This window comes from Corythoichthys intestinalis, chromosome 3, assembly GCF_030265065.1.
Source record: "Corythoichthys intestinalis isolate RoL2023-P3 chromosome 3, ASM3026506v1, whole genome shotgun sequence".
NCBI classification, from domain to species: domain Eukaryota; kingdom Metazoa; phylum Chordata; class Actinopteri; order Syngnathiformes; family Syngnathidae; genus Corythoichthys; species Corythoichthys intestinalis.
In genome coordinates, this window is record NC_080397.1 from 2,773,055 (window position 1) to 2,792,426 (window position 19,372).

Genomic DNA, 19,372 nt, shown 5'->3' on the forward strand with positions numbered 1-19,372 from the left:
TGATATCGCTTGGAGAGATAAAAAAATAAAAAGTGCCGTAGGTGTCAGCAGTTGAGCTTGGAGTGGGGCAATGATAAAATTGGTGGGTCTTTTCTTCGTATATGAACTTTGTTGCTTGGTTTGAGCACTTCCGCTATCTGCTTCAGCAATTAAGATGTCAGACTTGCTCAGTCACAGTCTTCCTCACCTTAAAAACAACAAAATATTAGCTACTTCATAGTGTTTGAGTTGAAATCCTGATTTTTTTTTTTGTGTTGGAAGTATTGAATTAAAAAAAATATGAATTGAATGTATAGAAATTAAAAATTCAATAATTACCTATTTTTAATATGTAGGCTACATCAATAATTACCTATTTTTAATATGTAGGCTACATTAATTATCATGCACATCACTTTATATATCTTGGAACCTATTCAAACCATTTTTATAGCTTATTGTATCAAAATGACAGTAATAACAGTTTGTGTAGTAAACTAGATGGAAATTGGTTCTCAAATAAATCTGTAAATTCATGTGGGCTTGTTCGATATTCATTTTCATCCAGTTTAGGGTCCTGGTTTATTTTATATCATTCAACACCAAATGTCATCAAAATAATACATGTAAATTAAAAAGTCAATTACATTGCAAAACTTTCTTACCTCAAGTGATGAAAGCAAAACTCACAAACTCCAGTGTCCACTACGTCACCAGCTCCCAGTGAAACTTATTTTTCTTAGACAATTCTTGCATACAGCAAAGTCCTTGTTCACCTTGCTTCCTTTCTTGTTGGTGTAAAATCTAAAGTGTGTCCCCATGTGTGATTTGTAGCAATATTTTTCTCATTTTTTCCCTCCACCGTTCTCACGGAGCTTTTTTATTTTTTCAACCCACTTGGAGCTTCTCTTCTTCTCTAGACAACTTGTGCGCACTTTACCCTCACCGCCACTCCCGAGCGCCCCTAGTGGACCGCCAAGCAATGTTCCCTCTAATTTTTCATGTGTCTGAGCAAATGCACACTCTCCCTGAGCACACTGCGACCCACAATGAGCAACATCAGATGTGTACCGTATTTTTGGACTATAAGTCGCACCAGCCAAAAAATGCGCAGTGAAAAGATAAAAACATATATGTCGCACCAGCGTATAAGTTGCATTTTTGGGGGAAATTTATTTGGTATAATCCACCACCAAGAACAGACATGTCATTTTGAAAGGCAATTTAGAATAAAAATACAATAGAGAACAACAGGCTGAATAAGTGTACGGTATGCTAACATTACATGACTCATAAACAACGAACAGAGAACATGCCTGGTATGTCAATGTAACATACTGTAGCTATTTAGAGTTATTCAGATAACTATAGCCTAAACAACATGCTAACTAGCAACAATGATATAATAATGTGTGAATAAGTTCACATATAAGTCGCTCTAGGGTACAATGTAAGAATAAAACTGCAATTTATAGTCCGAAAAATACGGTACATAGCGGCCACACACCAGTATCACGCCTTTTCACGCCTATTAGCATTTCTACTGCCCATAAATTATCTAGTAGTAAGAGCATTTAATGATTAATATCCATAGTTAAAATATCTTAATAAAGGTCACTAGAATACACACCAATCTGACTGAAATTGTACCTTATTTTTCACGTCTTAATATATAGGAGTTGCATTTGGTGTGATTGAGTTTACAAATTCAAAGGCATAGTTTTTACTTCGCTAGCTTTCTGGTATACTCACATACTTTGCCATGTGATTGCGGATTTGTTGAACTGACACCATTGATGCATTCATTTCGATGGCAAGTAAAATATTGTCAATGAGAACTTCAACTTGCTCTGGGTCCGATTTTATTTTGTGGGACAGCTCGTTTCTCTTCTGTCGGTCTTTTGCATTCTCCCGCAAAAATGTACCAATCCCCAGACGCATCTTGAGTCTTTGTAATTTTCAACAGCTTTCAAATGACTTTTCTGCTGAATATGACGCTTGAGGTAGTCCAACTTCCATTCAGTCCAGATTTTTCCCTCTGAAAACTCACTTGGTACTTTGGCTTCAGTTTCACCGCTTGTTCGTCTATTTGCACATGCTCCGACAGCCACTCCATCTTATATGAACCGCATTTCTTTTTTACTTTGGCTTGGTGAGTGGAGGTGTCGCTGCCCATTCGTTTCGCCATGATAAGGGGTTGGCCTTTGCGTCTCTCAACTCCGCCGCGCGCACGCACTGTTGTCAGCTTGCTAACCTACACCGCGCGTGTAGGCTGGGTAATACAGAAGCAATGTCAATGCTATGATTGGCTGCGTAGCGGAAGTGAAACTTAACGTATCATTTCCTGGACACCTGTCACTCACCGAGTTATAACGCAATTAATACGTTTCTGTTGATTTTTTTTTTTGTGCGCAGCATTGAATTTCTTGTGCGCAGAGTAGGTGCCAGCAGTGCGCGATTGCGCATGCGCGCAGCTTAGAGGGAACATTGCCGCCAAGGAATTGCTCAACAAACATTGAGCAGTTTACAGCATCCATACTCCATTGTATGGCCAATATGTTAAATAAAAGTATCGATTCTTGGCGGGAGCATATCGATAACCCATCGGGTTGCAAAATATCGCGATATATCGCTGTATCGAGATATTGTCACACTCTTACCATCTAACCACTGTGCCGTCATGATAAGCTTGCTTACTGGACATCACTTTTTCATGAAAAATGGTGGTCGTATAAACTGCATTATTTTTTTTATCCAGGACTTTGGTTCTCGGGTCATTTAGGTATAAAAAAAAAAAAAAAACGTGTCTCGTCTCGGCGGCAACTACGTTCGTACCGGATAATCCGCCCGCCCCAGCCGGTTCGCCGCGGCGTATTCGGGTCCTGGCTCTGCTCGCACGCCGTGGGGGAACGCTCGAGAAACCGGGGTGTCCGCCGGAGGTCCCGAAGCCGGGGAACCGCACTCGGCCCACCCCGGCTACGGCGAGGCGGCGGCGGCCTGAGCGAGAGCCAGAGCGGGGGGCTCCGTCGGAAGACGGCTACTTGCCGACTAGCGGTCTCCAGTCGTGCCGGTGTTTAGCCTTAGATGCGAATTTACCACCTGCCTTGGCCTGCATTCCCAAACAGCCCGACTCTGTATCGTCACAAGCCCTGTAGTTTAACCCTTGAGAGTCGAAGGACGCGCCGGCGCGTCCTCAGCGCACGTCGTCTTTGAAGCACCCTCGCGTTTTAATTACGTCACCCACATGCCGTTGGTTGGTCTCGTTTTAAAGTGCGGAAGTTGCGGTTTACTCTCGTTGTTATTTGAAGTCAATCGACCACCTAAAACGTGAGATATTGTCATTTAAGTTTTATAGTTTTATTGTCCTCTCAAAAAACATTAAAACGCTGCATGGATCATTTGTTTATGTCTATAATTCCATCATTTCTTGTCCTTTTTCAAAACGGAAGCTCCATGAAAAAAACACAAATCAAACGAACCCTTTCGAAGTCACAGTGGAAGCACAAAATGCGTTGTTTTTTTTTTAATCAATATAACTGCCGTGCGAGGTTCCACCGAACGAGAGGCAGGAGTGTTCTGAAGCAGCGAGGGGGGAGCGACGGCCGTTTGAATCAAGCAAGCGAGCGAGCGACTTTGTGTGACTTTGAGGATGAACGGAAAACTAAATTTAGCGCAAGCAATTGTGCTTTTTGATCAACTTGAGGAAGAGGGTGGTCCAAATTCGTCATCATCGTCTTCTTCGGAAGAGTCCTCGAGTGAAGATAGTGACGGATTTGAACACGTGGGTGACGCCATCGACGAGCAGAGGTAAGCCAACTCGCTTTTTTTTTTTTTTTTTTTTAATGCTGTAAAAGTTTCTTTTGATATTGCAAGACAAAGTTAATTTTGATGCAATATAAGTGCGTGTTTGTGTATGTAATAATAAAATGTGCATATCAGATCAAAGTATAATTTGTGGTCTTCTTTCTATATGAAGATTAGGGATGTAGCACATATTCAGCTACGGTATTCTTTCTATTGTCATACATATAGATTTCCATTATTATTTATTGCTGTATATATTTTATTTTATACTTTATTATTTTCATAAATACTGACTTTTGTTTCATGTACATTTATAGTGACAATGAAAGTAAAGTGAAATGAAAATGGAAGGGTGGAAAGAGGACCGACACCCCATGGAAGTGTGGGCTGTGATGTAGCCCTGTGTCTAATTCCAGGACGAAACTGCTTTTCGGAGTGGCATGCCTGAAAAAAATTTAACTTGTTTATTGTAAATATTTTTGAAAATACTTTTTTCCCCAATGTTATATATATATATTTTTTTCCCACAATCAGTCTTCTCAATTTGTGTATATAAATGTGTGTTCAAGAAGCTTGATTGTGTGTACATAGTTTTCATCAGGTGATGGGCCGCAATACCTAAACTCATAAAGAGATGGCCTCTAAACACTTTTTGTGTTAGATGGTATATTTTTTCACTGTTCTTCACTGTTTGGTCTGCTGTATATAACCTGTTTTGACTAGAGCATGTATAAATGCAAAAAACGCCAATGGCTATACCTGTTGTTTATGTTGAATTGTCAAATAAAAGACTATTTATTCTAATTTTTTTTGGTTGAATGTTCATCCTAACATGTTGAATAAATATTACAAAGTTTCAAAACGGTTCGTTACGCATGTTTGGTTGTCAATTGGACATCAATATTAAAAATTTTGACAAAACGATTTTGGAATTTTTGGTCTTTTTGGGCCCAAAATTATGATTTATAATTGGTCAGTGAAGGAAAAAACAGTTTGGACATGAAGTTCAAGTTGTCACAAAAAAAGGGACCAAACCAGGCCATCGTAAACAATTCTGTCTTTGAAATATAAAGGCAACTTCAAGGGCATGCAAAATCAGACAAAATAGGCCCAGACCTTAAAGGGTTAACTTAGTGTTTACAATAGCTTTAGCATTCCCGCTAGCAGCATCCTCGTATTCATTCCAAAAATCTTTGTGGAGCAGTTTTAAATGGCTGCTGGGTTAGTGGTTTTGAATGAGGACGCTTTCTTTCTGCCTCGTGGAACTTCTACGGTACATGTTCCGCAGATGGCGAGAGCGTCGTTTTTTTTTTTTTTAGTAACAGCCGCCATAATATTCAACTACTTCTTGTCGTGTAACTCCGCCTCCTCAACCCCTCCTCCCTCAGGGGCTTCAGAGAGGGGAGGGGTTGAGGAGGCGGCGTGCTGAATTCTTCGGTTGCGCACATTTGGAAGCTAAATCAAATATATAATTATCGGATTGCATTATCGGTTGAATTTTTTTATTATCTGGATTATCTGTGTGACGTCATAATTGCCATTATCGGCCGATAATTATCGGTGACTGATATTATCGTGTATCTTTATTTTTGAGTGATTTAGTTTTACTTCCCTTCGAACTCCCAAAATACTACTTGAAAATGACAGTTTCTAGTAATTAATAAATGGAAAAAAGTTTTGAGATTAAAACTTGGTCTCATTTTCATTCCAAAATCTGTATTTTAACAGCGTGTATACTTTTTCTACCAACAGTCCACATCTGTTGCAGGCCCGGATCTAGGTTTACCCACCAGAGTGGGCACAATGAAATCTTGAGGTGTCACCCCAATGCAGGCTTTTTTTTACCCTCTGCATTTCTCCAGGCTTGCGACCGGCGCAAGTAGGACACTGGCTTGTGTCCCATTGAGGCTGCATAAATTTTTGGGGGGGTTATTTATTTATTCCCCCCCCCATCTATCTACTTATTCTCGCAGTCGGCGTGATGTCATGATGACGTCATCTCGCATAGCAACGTGTCGCCATTTTGAGATGGGGGCACGCACAGGTAAACATCTGTAGGAAAACGTCTGAAATTCATATATTTCAGCTGTGTTTTTTCATAAAAACGTCTTAAACATGACTTATTATTATCACGAGTCACTGCCGACAGACGAGAGGAGGCAATACAACTTAAAATTAGCGTGTATTGGCCTGCAAATCTGCCTATACAAAGTCGCAGCTGATAGCTGGATGAACAATCCAAAGGAATTGCCTGCAGTGGAGTTCGGAAACATCTACAACTACCTCATAAAGTCACCCAGTAAGTTGACCTTCATCAATTACGTGGAATATGTACTGTGTGGAACTAAGAAAACTGGTAGTATATACGGAGTGATTATTTCTGCTGTAACCGGTAATTCGCCTCCAAGCGTTATTTAGCCGTGAACACGTCACGGCAAAATAACCAATTCCCACCAGGCCAATAATATACCGATTGACCGATCAGAGCAGTTCACGGCAAAAGAAAAATAACGCTTTGCGAGTTGTCGGTTACGGTAATAATAACCACTGCCTAGTCTACTGAATCCTAGCAGCTAATTGGGACAAAAAAACAAACAAAAAAAAAATCGATTAAAGTTTACTAACCAGTAATAAAATGTCAGCTGCAAACGTAAATGTGCCTGGATTTAGGTTCCCACTGGCGAGAATGGTCCACTAAGCCGCCTTCTTTTACTGTTCCTTGATTGATTGCTTTCAGCCATTTGCTAGTCCTTTTCTTCTCATGAGGAAGAATGAAGAACTTCAAATGCGGCTACGAACTCTTCCTTGTGTTACAACCCGCAACACGGCAACTTTTAGTCATTCCGACGGTAAAAAGACCGCAAATAAGACAAAAGTTCAACGCGTTTGTACTACAATGCACAACAGAGCAACTGCTTGTGACCCGTATTTTGCCCCCACTTCAATATGGCGACGCTTTGTTGTGGCTGGAGACGTCATTAATGCCCGGATGTCCGATTGCGAGAATGTGTCTGGAGGAGAGAGAGGAAGCGCGCGGATAACAAACGAGGTTGGAAAAACAGCTTGTTTTGGTGATTGCTTGTTCGCCATGGTTGCGGCCAACAGTAACCGTTAATCCTGCAATAAAAAAGTAGGTGAGGCCAACTCTCCGTACGTTCTCTATATCCAGTGCAACGCTACAATAGATATTCCCGACATTTTGATTGGGTGGGCATGACTCATGTCTGGGTGGGCCGGGCCCACCCCGGCCCCCCCATACATCCGGCCCCGATCTGTTGTACTTACCACTAGATGAAGATGCTTTGAGTGTTTGTTCTTCTGTGCTTGCCTTCTGTAATTTTAGTGTGGCCCACTAATAGATAAAAAGAATAACATTCTTACGCCATCGAACCATCCCCATACTTATTTGAAGACTAGAGCCTGGATGGATTTGAAATAAAGTAGATTACCTCCAATGTTTTGACCAGGATGTCCATGTAGGCCTCCGAAATGCCCAGTGAGAAACCAAACATGGCAGGGATCATGATCAGGCAGACTATGAGGCACAACCATATCCTCCCAACCCAAACTACTGCCGCCCAGAAGTCCTCCATCTTCACCTTTTCTTAAAGCCTGCTGGAAGCAGAGTCATACTGTACTGCATTCAGAAATGGCTGAATGACATATTAATGGCCACCATTGCCGTCCAATCCATTTGCTGGCAACATCATTCACCATCAGTAGTAGACGAGTTAAGTGGTCCTAAAATTCCTAATTGTGAGATATAAAATGTCATTGTTCATTTATTTAAGATTTTCTATGGAATAGTCCAGATTTCACAGTTAATTGGGAAATTTTCCACCTTGGGGTGAGTGCATTAGTTCAGTGTACGCGTACTGCTTGCTTAATACTTTTATTTTTTAATTAAAAAAAAAAAAAAAAAAACACTTTACGGCTAGTACTTTTAAATATTTTCTTTAGCTTTTCATGAACAAATAGAGCACATTATCTACACAGAGCCAGTAAATGTTGTAGTTTTAACTATTTTGTGATTTTCCTATAGAGTATATAAGAGCCGCAGTGTTTATGTTGACACAATTATTATTTAGGAAAGAACCTTTACCTAATGTCTATGAACCTCCGTTTCATTTTTAGTCATTTTTGTTTGTGGTATGCCCAAAAGACTTTTTCATAAGTATAATTTGTGCCAAGACGCGACAGAGAAAAGTTGTGAAACACTTCTGTGAACATTTTGTCACTTGAGACGGATCAACCTTGCGATCACTTTATAAACCAATAAAACATGCAAAATTTCGCCCAACAGATCGTCAACACGTTGACCAGTGAACGTGTTTGCAATGTTTCCTACCTCGGGTTGTCCCTGGCAGCGAAAAGCGTCATTATTTTGGGAAGAAACAGCGATTCGGCTTGCTTTTGTGGTCCTTTCTTGTCCCTCTCGAGTGGAGAGAGACAAGAGTGCACATTAAGCGGACTCGCCACGCCCATTTTGCTAACTAGTGTACCAAAGTTCAACGAGTTGCGTTTAAAGGCGTCATCAGCAACCGCTACCTTACTGGTGCGAAATTAAATAAACAAACTAACAAATATTTGAATGTTGTGAACGATATATTTGATAAAGCCGATTCTACTTACGATAATCCCCCACCAAAATTTGTTTTTACCACAATGTCCTGCATTATTACTTTTATAAATCCATTAATTACAACAACAACAACAAAATTGTTCATAAATCTTTTTTTTATTATTATTATTATTCTGAATGTCACTCATGGCAAGAAGAAAATGGATTTTAATGATGGGTCGACAATTTGGGGGTCTCGTGTTTATAAAACAAAAACTTTATTTCACCAAGCAAGGCTCACGTAACAGGACTTTAAAAAATGTACATACATAGATACATACATAGATAGATACATACATACATACATACATACATACATACATACATACATACATACATACATACATACATACATAACATTTTAACAGTCAATGGGGTTTTTAAATTGAGCTAAATTAATAGTTTCTTATTAAAGAATTAATAAATACAATAAAAATCAATGTCCCCCCCCCACCCCCCACCCCCACCCCCCAAATTCCACGTTACAGTGGCTTGTAGGTAAGCACAATACAGCTCTCCAATACAGCCATTACATTGTTTAAAAAAAATTATTAAAAAATCCCCGAACACATGACATACCCAAACTGTCGTAAAAAGGTCGCATATCAACGCATGCACGGTTAGCGTAAGCATGTACTACGCATGCGCCAGTCACATTCTGTCGGAACTCCCATTGGGTTGCGACAGCCAAGCGCTGCAAGTCAGCCACCATTTTGGAGCGGTACTATCGAATTGTTTATAGTGTATAGACTTTATTTTACGTATTGTATTTTTAAACAAAATGACAGTATGCCACAGTATTGTGCTGCAATGGGATGCTTAAATAAGTGCATAGCGGATACAAAAGCCAAGAGAATCACATTCCATAAGTAAGTAGTGTTTATAAAACGGTCAGAACTCAGAAGATTTGTTATTATACTATTCAGGGTAGAACTAGAGGAAACTATCAGAAAACCGAGGGTGAGCCAAAAATATTACTCATTAATTCTTTTTTGTTTTAATTCAACAACAAACATTTACCAGCGTCTAAATGAACAAAATAATGATAAAAAGTCACAAATTGAAATAGCTTCTGAAAAAAAGAACTTTCCCATTGTAAAGAAAAGTCCTCCTCTATCTTAATGATAACAGAAGGACTGAGAGAGAGCAGATACAGGATAGGTATTGAATAGTCTCTGGGTCGATTCAACTCATGCAGGCTTTGTTTTTCCTTTTTCTCTCTTCGAAACAAAACTTCAAGAGTAACGCTGGAAGTTATGACACGGACTGGGGACAAACAGACAGCGTTGTCAGATGGAAGGACGATATCCAGCCCAATCACACCGTAAAATCTGCACTGCTCAATAAAAATCATCCCAAATGACAACCTATTATCCCGTTGAAAATAAGATGTTTCCCTTTACAATGCTACATACTGTATTTTCCGCACTATAAGGTGCACCAAAAACCTTTTGTGTTCTCAAAAGCTGACAGTGCACCTTATAATCTGATGAGCCTTATATACAGTATGGACCAATATTGTTCATCTTGGCATGAGCGCAGCTTTATCAAGTGGATGCATAAGACAAGCCTAACCACCACCACTACTACTACTACTACTCCTGCTGTGCCTTATAATGCGGTGGGCCCCATATACGAATGCAGTTTTACGATAGGCCATTCGTTGAAGCCTTATTACTCTGATGCGCTTTATAGTCCGAAAAATCAGTATGTGTTCGTATGACATCCCCCCTAAAAATAAGTCACCGGTGGTGGACATGTTATAGTGGAATGTTTCATCGATAAGCATCATGTGAGATTTAGTTCTTCTATGAAAAGATTTTAACTATTAAGTTAAAAAGTTAACTACCGTATTGGCCCGAATATAAGACGACCCCGATTATAAGACGACCCCCTCTTTTTCAAGACTTAAGTTTGAAAAAAGACTTTTTGAACACCAAATTAATTTTTATACAGAAACGACCACGGAAAGCTTTTCTCTGACTGAGCATTTTTTAGGCGATCTTTTTGAGCTCTCCATCTCCGTACATTACACTCTGTGACACCATATTTCACAGCCGCTTTGCAGTTGTTTGAAGACACCGCCTCATTTATCACCATCAACTTGAAGTTTGCGTCATAACTTCTCCTCAGCTGCCGGTGTTCTGCCAAAATGTCCTACATCGGCGAAACGTCCTACATTAGTCGAATTTGACACCTAAATTACTACCGTGCGCTCTAAACTTGTTTTGTTTAGATGCATACAGGAATAACGTACTAAAGAAATGCCTGCAGAAAATACTTAAATGTAGTTATGTCAAATAAGGACGATTTAAATACGCTACGTGACTAATGTGGTCAACTGCTTCAAAGCTAACACAAAAAAACACAATGGTTAAAAGTATGAGAGGGTAATACATGCAAAAAGTATCTTTGAGGCTGTGAAAAGGTTCTAAATAACTAAATAAAAACAAAAATAGTGAGTACTCGCCGCTTCCAACCGATGTGCGCATGCGTGTGAATGCATATGCAAGCGCCCTGAGCATTGTGTAGGACGTTTCGCCGCGTAGTAAGGAATGGCCAAACACCGGTTAACCTGGCCAATCTTCGACCCACTTTTCTCCAAATTGTCGCGAAGTTTCTCCATTTTCGGTTATCTCTTCTATTACTGGTATTTTCTTCTCTTTTCCTTCTTACCACTTTCTTCTTCGTGTCAGGGGTTCCCTTTGGCCGCCCGAGTCGCGTTCAGCATTTGATTCATTGATGACTGGCGCCATCAAGCGTCGTGAATGGGTATATGTCTAGGCCGCAGTTTTTTTTTTTTTTTTTTTTTTAGACCGCAGTTATAAGACGACCTCCTCTTTTTCAATCTTATTTCAGTGCAAAAAACATCGTCTTATATTCGGGCCAATACGGTATTTCAGTTTTAATAAACAAACTACCGTATTGGCCCGAATATAAGACGGCCCTGATTATAAGACAACCCCCTCTTTTTCAAGACTCAAGTTTGAACTAGGCCTGCAAGCAGGACTGAACGGGCCCTCGCAATCTAGCGCAACTCGGATGTCATGCAACTCGGACAGTGTGCAGGTCAGGGTGGTGGCAGATCGTCCTCTCTAATCATCTCATTAGAACCTAACATGCGCGAAAGTTGCCTCTTTACATTCACACACCTAAGAGATAAAAACCCCTATTGGACAGAGGACTACAAAAAAGGAGCGAATAAAGGGTCATCACAGCAACAGACAGAGACATGTGGACATGGGCCGTAAAATAAGTATTTTAAAAGGTCTTGAAACTACAATGACCAACCTGAAAAGAACTGGACATATATTTTAAAAAATGAGTGACTTTCTATTGCCACTAGTTGGCGCTGTAGGGTTGATGCAAATGACCCCTACAGGACCCTTCAGACTATGACTCAACAAGCACGATATGTTTGGCGCAGATATGTTGTAGAAGTTATGACTGTTCAAAACTTGTGGTGAGACGAAATGGCTTCAGTCATTTTTACTTCTCCTGTTGGACCCTTCGACTTCAACCAAACCTCAGTATTTTTCATCAGGCACCTGAACACATGTCTTAAGGCTCCCCTGATGCAGGTTTGAGGTGAATAGATTTTTTTTCCTTGGAGGAGGAGCCTGTTTCGTAAAAAAGGCATTTCCTGTTCCCACTAGGGGGCGCTAGACCTAATGAGTAATATTTCAATGCACTCGTGTTAAGGGTGGGATGCCGCATATACATGCCAGATATGAAAAAGATTGAACGTTGTTTCAAGGAGCTATTAGTCCTTTACTGAATTTGTCATTTTGCCGAAAAAATGGCCGACTTTGGCACCACGCCCAGGTCAGACCCATGAATGAAAACGCACCATTTTGAAAAGTTTAGATTTCATATGTCTCCTGAATTGTCTAACCAATTTTGAAGATGATCCAACTGATTCCCTCTGTGACAAGGTCTCAAATGTGCACCCTGTTAATTGATAAAAATTTCACAAGCGATCCAAAATACCCGATTTCCTGTTGGGTTTGGAATATGGGTGCAGAGACTTTTTGGAGCAGTTTTGCACAAGGTATCGACTCCCCAAATTTCATTGCTCTACGTTAAAAAAACCTAATAGGAAACGCCTTTTTGAAAAATTCAAGGGGGCGCCACTGAGCCATTTTGTTACATTTTTTTGTAACGTTGCAAGATTATCGAAATCCACACAAAGCCGCATGTATGTGCAAAATTTGGTGAGTTTTCGTGCATATCCAGGCCTCCAAATGTAAACTGTACTAGAAATGGACAGAAATTTCACATTCGATCCAAAATACCCAATTTTCTGTTGGATTTGGAATATGGGTGCAAGAGGCTTTTTTGAGCAGTTAGGCTTAAGGTATCTACTCCCCGAATTTCATTGCTCTACGTTGAAAAAACCCAATAAGAAAGGCCTTTTTTAAAACTCCTTTCTGTCGCCACTAGTTGGCACTGTAGAGTTGATGCAAATGACCCCTACAGAACCCTTCAGGGTATGACTCTCAACAAGCATGGGAAGTTTGGCGCAGATATGTTGTATATCTGCTGAGTTATGACTGTTCAAAGTATTTTGCGAGACAAATTGTTGACGATCATTTTCACTTTCATGTTTGGACCCCTCCGCAAAGTATCGGTGTTACGTCCCACGGACGGCTCGCTACGAACGTAACATAAAACGAGCCACACGAGTTCACAAGTGGCACAATTTATTTACAATCATCAAAATCACAATGAACAAAATATACAAAATGCAGAAAAAGCTGGCTTCAGTGTATGAAAATGAATCTACACTTCAACCCCACCCGCTAACTAAACCTTGATCTTAAAAAAAAAGAACGAAAAGACAGGCACTACCCTGGCTTCCTACACTAAACAAAACAGGCGAAAACGGGTTGAACAGAAATGGCAGCTTACCCCTACTGCTTCGTTGCTCTCTATGTACAATGTGAACAAAAAAACGATCCAATAACGAACAAACACAAAGACCTCACCGGAAAACGCAGGAGTGTAACGAGCAAGTGATCAAAATCACAAGTGAATGAATGGTGAGCAAACAGCTGCAGAGGAGGACCGCGGCACAAACGCTGTCAATGCGACCTCCCCAAGTGTTGACAGCGGCTGACTTTTGAAGTTGGCGGCGTCCTTTGGTGGCCAATCAGCGGCGGCCACGACGTCTACCCATTTGGTGTTGAGCAGCACACGTCACGCTGGGAGGGTAGGCAGCCAGCTGGCAAAGGAGACGATCAGCTGACTGGAGGCTTCTCAAAATAAAACAACAGTTAAACGGCCAGGGCCGTCACAATCGCGATACATCACCGTCGAATTACAGTGTCACAGCCCTAAACATGTACAGTACATGTTATCCGGACGAATTATGAGTTCATATTTGCAGATTTCCTAAAGAGAAGCAATTGAGAAGGCAGTGGGAAGTGACTGTCAAGAGGAAAGCCTTCTCCACCACCAAGTTGTCGGTCCTGTGCAGTGAACATTTCAAACCTGAAGACATTGACACAACAAGTCAGACCGCCAGAATTAGGGAGGGTTGCCAAACCATCTGTCTTCAGCTTCCACTCTTCTCTCCAAAAAGTAGGTGACTAAAGTCTCCTGGAAGATTGGCTTCCTGTAAACTCATCTTACCTTTGCAACCATTTGATGGATTCGCAACAAAACCATCCCTTGTTGGAGCAAGATCCCTTTTACTTTATTTTTTCCTCTTGCCGTTTCAGCCTATTTTTACCAGGACAACACATATCGCCAAAAATGCTCAAGAGCCAGTGGCTAAACCACAACCACTATCACCCCTTCCTAATGTGGTAAGTACAGTGTTAGACCCGCTTATAACATGTTGTATGGAACCCCAAAAGGGTCAAAATTAGAAAAATAAATTAAATAACGTCTTACCCAGATGTAACAGGAGTATATCAAACTTGCAAATATTGTATGTTTCTATTTTATAACTACACAAAATTTGGTAGTTTTCATATTTTGTATTTTATTTCCGTCAATCCTCCTTCAAAGTTGGAAGTTTTTGCTTGTATGTTGTATGTTTTCCCTATGTCAGTTATTAACGCGACACCACCTCCTTTAAGCTGGGTGCACTTTATTAGTTCTGCGCTTTTCTGTATGGATGTCGATGGGGAGGGGCACATTGTTATCGCCGAGTTTAACGGGAGGATCACGACTTTTTGTGTTTTATCAGATTAAAAGCACATCACACCGCACTCTCGACCCCCGTCGTCATTTCAAGCTAAACAATACAACGCAGAGTTGTAAACCGGTCACAACACACAGAGATGGTCCAAAAATATGAACAATTCTGTAAGTAACAGATGTTTTTGTTTTATGAATATATATATATCTTAAGGGTGTAACGGTACATGTATTTGTATTGAACCGTTTCGGTACGTGGTCCACGGTTCGGAACGGAGTCGTACCAAACGAGTTTCTGACGTAATGTAAAGTGCTGTCAAATTTAGCGCGTTAACGGGCGGTAATTAATTTTTTAAATTAATCACGTTGAAATATTTGACGCATTTAACGCAACATTTAACCCCACCCGCTAAGTAAAACCTGATCTTTTAAAAAGGAATAACAGGACAGCCACTACCCTGGCTTCTACACTAAACAAAACGGGTTGAACGAAAGCGGCAGTTTACCTCTACTGCTGTGGTGCTCTTATTTACAGTGGTGAACAATTTCAATTCAATTCAATTCAATTTTATTTGTATAGCCCTAAATCCCAACAGATGTCTCAAAGGGCTTTGCAGAGGCAATATGATACACAATTAGAAATGAAGCAACAAAGATGAATAGATACAGTTCAAGTACTGGGTATCCCCTATCTTTAAGACCCTCCAAGGAAAAACTCCAAAAACTCCAGAGTCAATTGGGAGAAAAATGAGAAACCTCGGGGAGTACCACAGTCAGGAGAGATCCACTCCCAGGACGGATAGACAGGAACCCCAGAACTGCTAAGGGGAATTAGCAGGCGAAGTTACAGTCCGTAAAAATGCAGTGGAGTAAAGGAGCAAGAAGAGGTCCATTTAGCCAGATGAGACGGGGGTAGCAGCGAGGACGTCTATCCAGCCAGGGGTCCGGACAGTCAGGAGGTTGCAGCTGAAAAATAGCCCCTCCACAGAGGGGAGGGGGGAAAGGGGACACTAGTGGGTGACTAGTGATGAAGAGACTAGACAACTAGATATTAACATTGGAAAATAGAAATAAAGTAAGACAAGTGGTAGGTAGAGTAAGAAAAGGAGATAGAACTCAGCGGCTGTACTTCCCCCAGCATTATAGCTTCTAGTGCAGCTTAGACTAAACTGTGAGTCTACTCCGACTTCAACTAGCCTAACCATAAGCTTTGTCGAATAGGAACGTTTTTAATCTAATCTTAAATGTGCAGACTGTCTCGGCTTCTTTAATACTAGCTGGAAGCTGATTCCATAAAACAGGGGCTTGGTGGCTGAAGGCTCTAGCTCCGACAGTACTTTTAGAAACCCTGGGAACTACCAGTAGACCTGCATTCTGAGATCGGAGTGTTCTGTTGGGGCGGTATGGAACCAGAGCATCGGTGAGATAAGATGGCCCCAACCCATTAATGGTCTTAAATGTAAGAAGGAGTATTTTAAATTTAATTCTAAACTCGACTGGAAGCCAGTGAAGTGCCTGGAGCACAGGCGTGATGTGCTCTCTTCTATTGGTTCCTGTTAAAAGTCTTGCTGCTGCGTTTTGGACTAGCTGAAGACCTTTTAGAGAACTTTTAGGACAAGCTGCAAGTAGGGAGTCACAGTAATCCAATCTCGATGTAACGAACACGTGAATTAATTTTTCTGCATCGCTTTTAGATAAAATATTTCTAATTTTGGCGATGTTGCGCAGGTGAAAGAAAGCCGTTCTACAGGTTTGTTTAATGTGTTCTTTAAACGATAAGTCAGGGTCAAATAAAACTCCTAGGTTTTAAACTGTGGTGCTGGAGGCTACACTTACATTGTCCAGAGTGACTATCTGGGCAGCTAAAGAGTCTCTCACACTTTTCGGGCCTATTATAAGGACTTCTGTCTTTTCAGGGTTAAGTAAAAGATAGTTAGTGCTCATCCAGGTATTTACAGTATATCTCGGACGCAGGTGCTTACTTTTTCCACTTGCCTGACCTGCTCAGGTTTAATTGATAAATCCAGTTGTGTGTCGTCAGCGTAACAATGAAAGTTAATGCTATGTTTTCTGATGATATTACCTAGAGGAAGCATATACAGCGTAAACAAGATGGGCCCGAGGACCGATCCTTGCGGCACACCATAACTAACTCTAGAGTACGATGATGATTGCTGGTTTACATTGACAAACTGGTACCTATTAGATAAATATGATTTAAACCAGCAGAGGGCTGCTTCTCTAATGCCTATGTCACATTCTAGTCTCTGCAATAAGATATTATGGTCGATTGTGTCAAAGGCTGCACTCAGGTCCAACAGAACCAGGATCGAGACTAATCCAACGTCAGCGGCTAGTAACAAGTCATTAGTTACTTTAACTAATGCAGTTTCAGTGCTATGATGAGCTTGAAAGCCAGACTGGAAATGTTCAAATAAACTATTGTCCTGTAGGTGCTGACAGAGCTGTTTAATTACCACTCTTTCAAGGACTTTGGAGAGAAATGGTAAGTTAGAAATAGGTCTATAATTGGCCAAAATATCAGGATCAAGAGTAGGTTTTTTCAAGAGCGGTTTAATAACTGCATATTTAAAGGACTGCGGCACGTAGCCAGTAACTAATGAGGTATTTATTATATTTAAGATAATGTCAATAGTTAGAGGCAGGGTCTCTTTAAAAAGTTTGGTTGGGATTGGGTCTAGGAGGCACGTTAATGGTTTGGAGGACATTATAATTGAAATTACATCGATTTGGTCTACAATAGTAAAGTTATTTAATATTTTAGAGGGGTTTATAGGAGATTCTGAATTCTTTGTCTGCACTTTATCAGACCTAATAACTGGAAGTGATTCATTTATTTTATTTCTAATAGTTGCGATTTTATTGTTAAAAAATTATAGGAAGTCATCACAGCTAAGGGTGGTTGGGATATAAGGTTCTATTGAGCTGTGACTGTCAGCCTTGCTACAGTGCTGAACAGAAACCTAGGATTAGTTTTGTTTTCATTTATTAAGGATGAGTAATATCTGGTTTTAGTCGTACGCAAGGCCTGCTTATATGTCACTAAACTGTGTTTCCAGGCAGAGACAGTGTGCTCTGTGTTGGAACGGCGGCAAAGTCTTTCTAATTTACGTGTCAATTGTTTAAGAGAGCGTGTTTCAGCATTATACCAGGGAGAGGCTCGTCTCGGCTTGACAAACTTTAATTTGGGGGGAGCGACGACATCGAGGGTAGTACGAAGCGTAAGCATAACACGATCAACAAACTCGTCATTAACAGCAAGGCCGGACATTATTCCTTCATAATTAGATGACATGGAGGCAAATATAGGCTGAATTATCTGTTTATACTCTGAAACAGAGCGATCACATAATGTCCTTTTCATCTGAGTTCTAGTCACTAGTGGCGGATTATCTTGAAGCACAAACTGAAAGGTAATTAGAAAATGATCAGACAGTACGGGGTTGTGGGGATGGACACTAAGATCACTAATCTCCGTACCGTAGGTTAAAATCAAGTCCAGGGTGTGCTTGTGACTATGAGTTGGTTTATTTACATTTTGAATGAAGCCCGTCCCATCTAGTAGGTCATTAAAGGCCTTACCAAGGGAGTCACCTTCATCATCAACATCTATATTAAAATCCCCTACAATTATAATTCTATCCCAGCTTAGCAAAATACTGGATAAAAACTCAGAGAAATCTAACAAAAACTGTGAGTAGGGACCAGGGGTAAACCACTATGAAAAGAACTGGTTTTTGGTTCTTCCAGTTAGCATCTATAATTGATAGTGCTAGACTTTCAAAGGAGTTATAAATGTAAGTAGCTTTACTTTTTGGGCTCATACCTAAACAAGAGTGTGATATTACTGCCACCCCCCCCCCCCCCCCCCCCTCCACGGCCCGTACTTCTAGCTGTGTGAAAATTCACGTGACTTGGGGGTGTGGATTCATTAAGTCTAACAAAGTCATCCTGCTGAAGCCAAGTTTCAGTCAGGGCCAAAATATGAATATTATAATCCCCAATTAAGTCATTAACTAACAGAGATTTGGGCGAGATTGACCTGATGTTTAATAATCCGCATTTTATATATTTATTAAGAGTTATTTTATTTTCACAGCTATCAGGGGCTATATGTATTAAATTCTTTGGTCTCGTTCCTATAGTACTCTGTTTTCTCCTGTTCACTATACGAGGCACGGACACAGTCTCTATCCTCTGTCCTGAATGTTGGATTTGTGACAGCTCGGAAAGAGGCGAGTGATCACTGCTAACAGAGTTGTGTTTTACACTACAACACTGCGCCCGGGCCCCCACTCTGAAGTGTCACTTTGGGGGACTAAGTTTGGAGGCCAAATTTCGAGTTAAGAGAGCAGCACCGTCCCAAGTCGGATGAATGCCGTCTCGGCGCATAAGCCTGGACTTGCCCCAAAATGCGTGCCAGTTATCAATAAAGACTATATCGTTTTCTGGGCACCAGCTAGACAACCAGCGGTTAAATGATGAGAATCTAGAGTACATCTCATCATTGACCAAATTAGGCAGAGGACCAGAGAAAACTACAGTGTCCGCCATCGACTTAGCAAGTTTACACACCGAGGCTACATTTAATTTAAGCACCTCAGACTGTCTCCGCCGGGCGTCGTTACCGCCTGCGTGAATCACGATATGGCGGAACCTCTTCCTACTCTGCTTTAAGAGCCTGAGGTTTCCTTCGATGTCACTGACTCTGGCCCCTGGGTAGCACCTGACAGACACCGCCGGGTGCTTCACGTCTCTAACTATGGAGCTTCCAATTACGAGAGTGTCTGGTTCAGCCGG

At 40.8% G+C, this 19,372-nt stretch overlaps 2 protein-coding genes across 6 annotated transcripts in view; one reads left to right on the top strand and one right to left on the bottom strand.

Moving 5' to 3' along the window:
* The window catches only part of agpat9l (1-acylglycerol-3-phosphate O-acyltransferase 9, like), a 54,551-nt gene extending 46,277 nt beyond the window's left edge, over nucleotides 1–8,274 (bottom strand). For 3 of the 4 annotated variants that reach the window (XM_057830908.1, XM_057830905.1, XM_057830907.1), the window contains exons 1-3: nucleotides 8,132–8,274; nucleotides 7,233–7,398; nucleotides 7,069–7,135 (exon numbers count right to left, since the gene is read on the bottom strand). In XM_057830908.1, coding sequence (XP_057686891.1) covers nucleotides 7,069–7,135; nucleotides 7,233–7,376 — 211 coding nt within the window. In that variant the 5' untranslated portion in view covers nucleotides 7,377–7,398; nucleotides 8,132–8,274. The remainder of the gene's footprint in view (nucleotides 1–7,068; nucleotides 7,136–7,232; nucleotides 7,399–8,131) is intronic. The other variant, XM_057830906.1, reaches the window with a different exon arrangement.
* Nucleotides 8,275–13,727: 5,453 nt separating this feature from the next.
* adamts12 (ADAM metallopeptidase with thrombospondin type 1 motif, 12) overlaps nucleotides 13,728–19,372 on the top strand; it is a 51,197-nt gene continuing 45,552 nt past the window's right edge. For both annotated transcript variants that reach the window (XM_057832780.1, XM_057832781.1), the window contains exons 1-2: nucleotides 13,728–13,987; nucleotides 14,128–14,214. The gene's annotated coding sequence lies outside the window, so the exon portion shown is untranslated. The remainder of the gene's footprint in view (nucleotides 13,988–14,127; nucleotides 14,215–19,372) is intronic.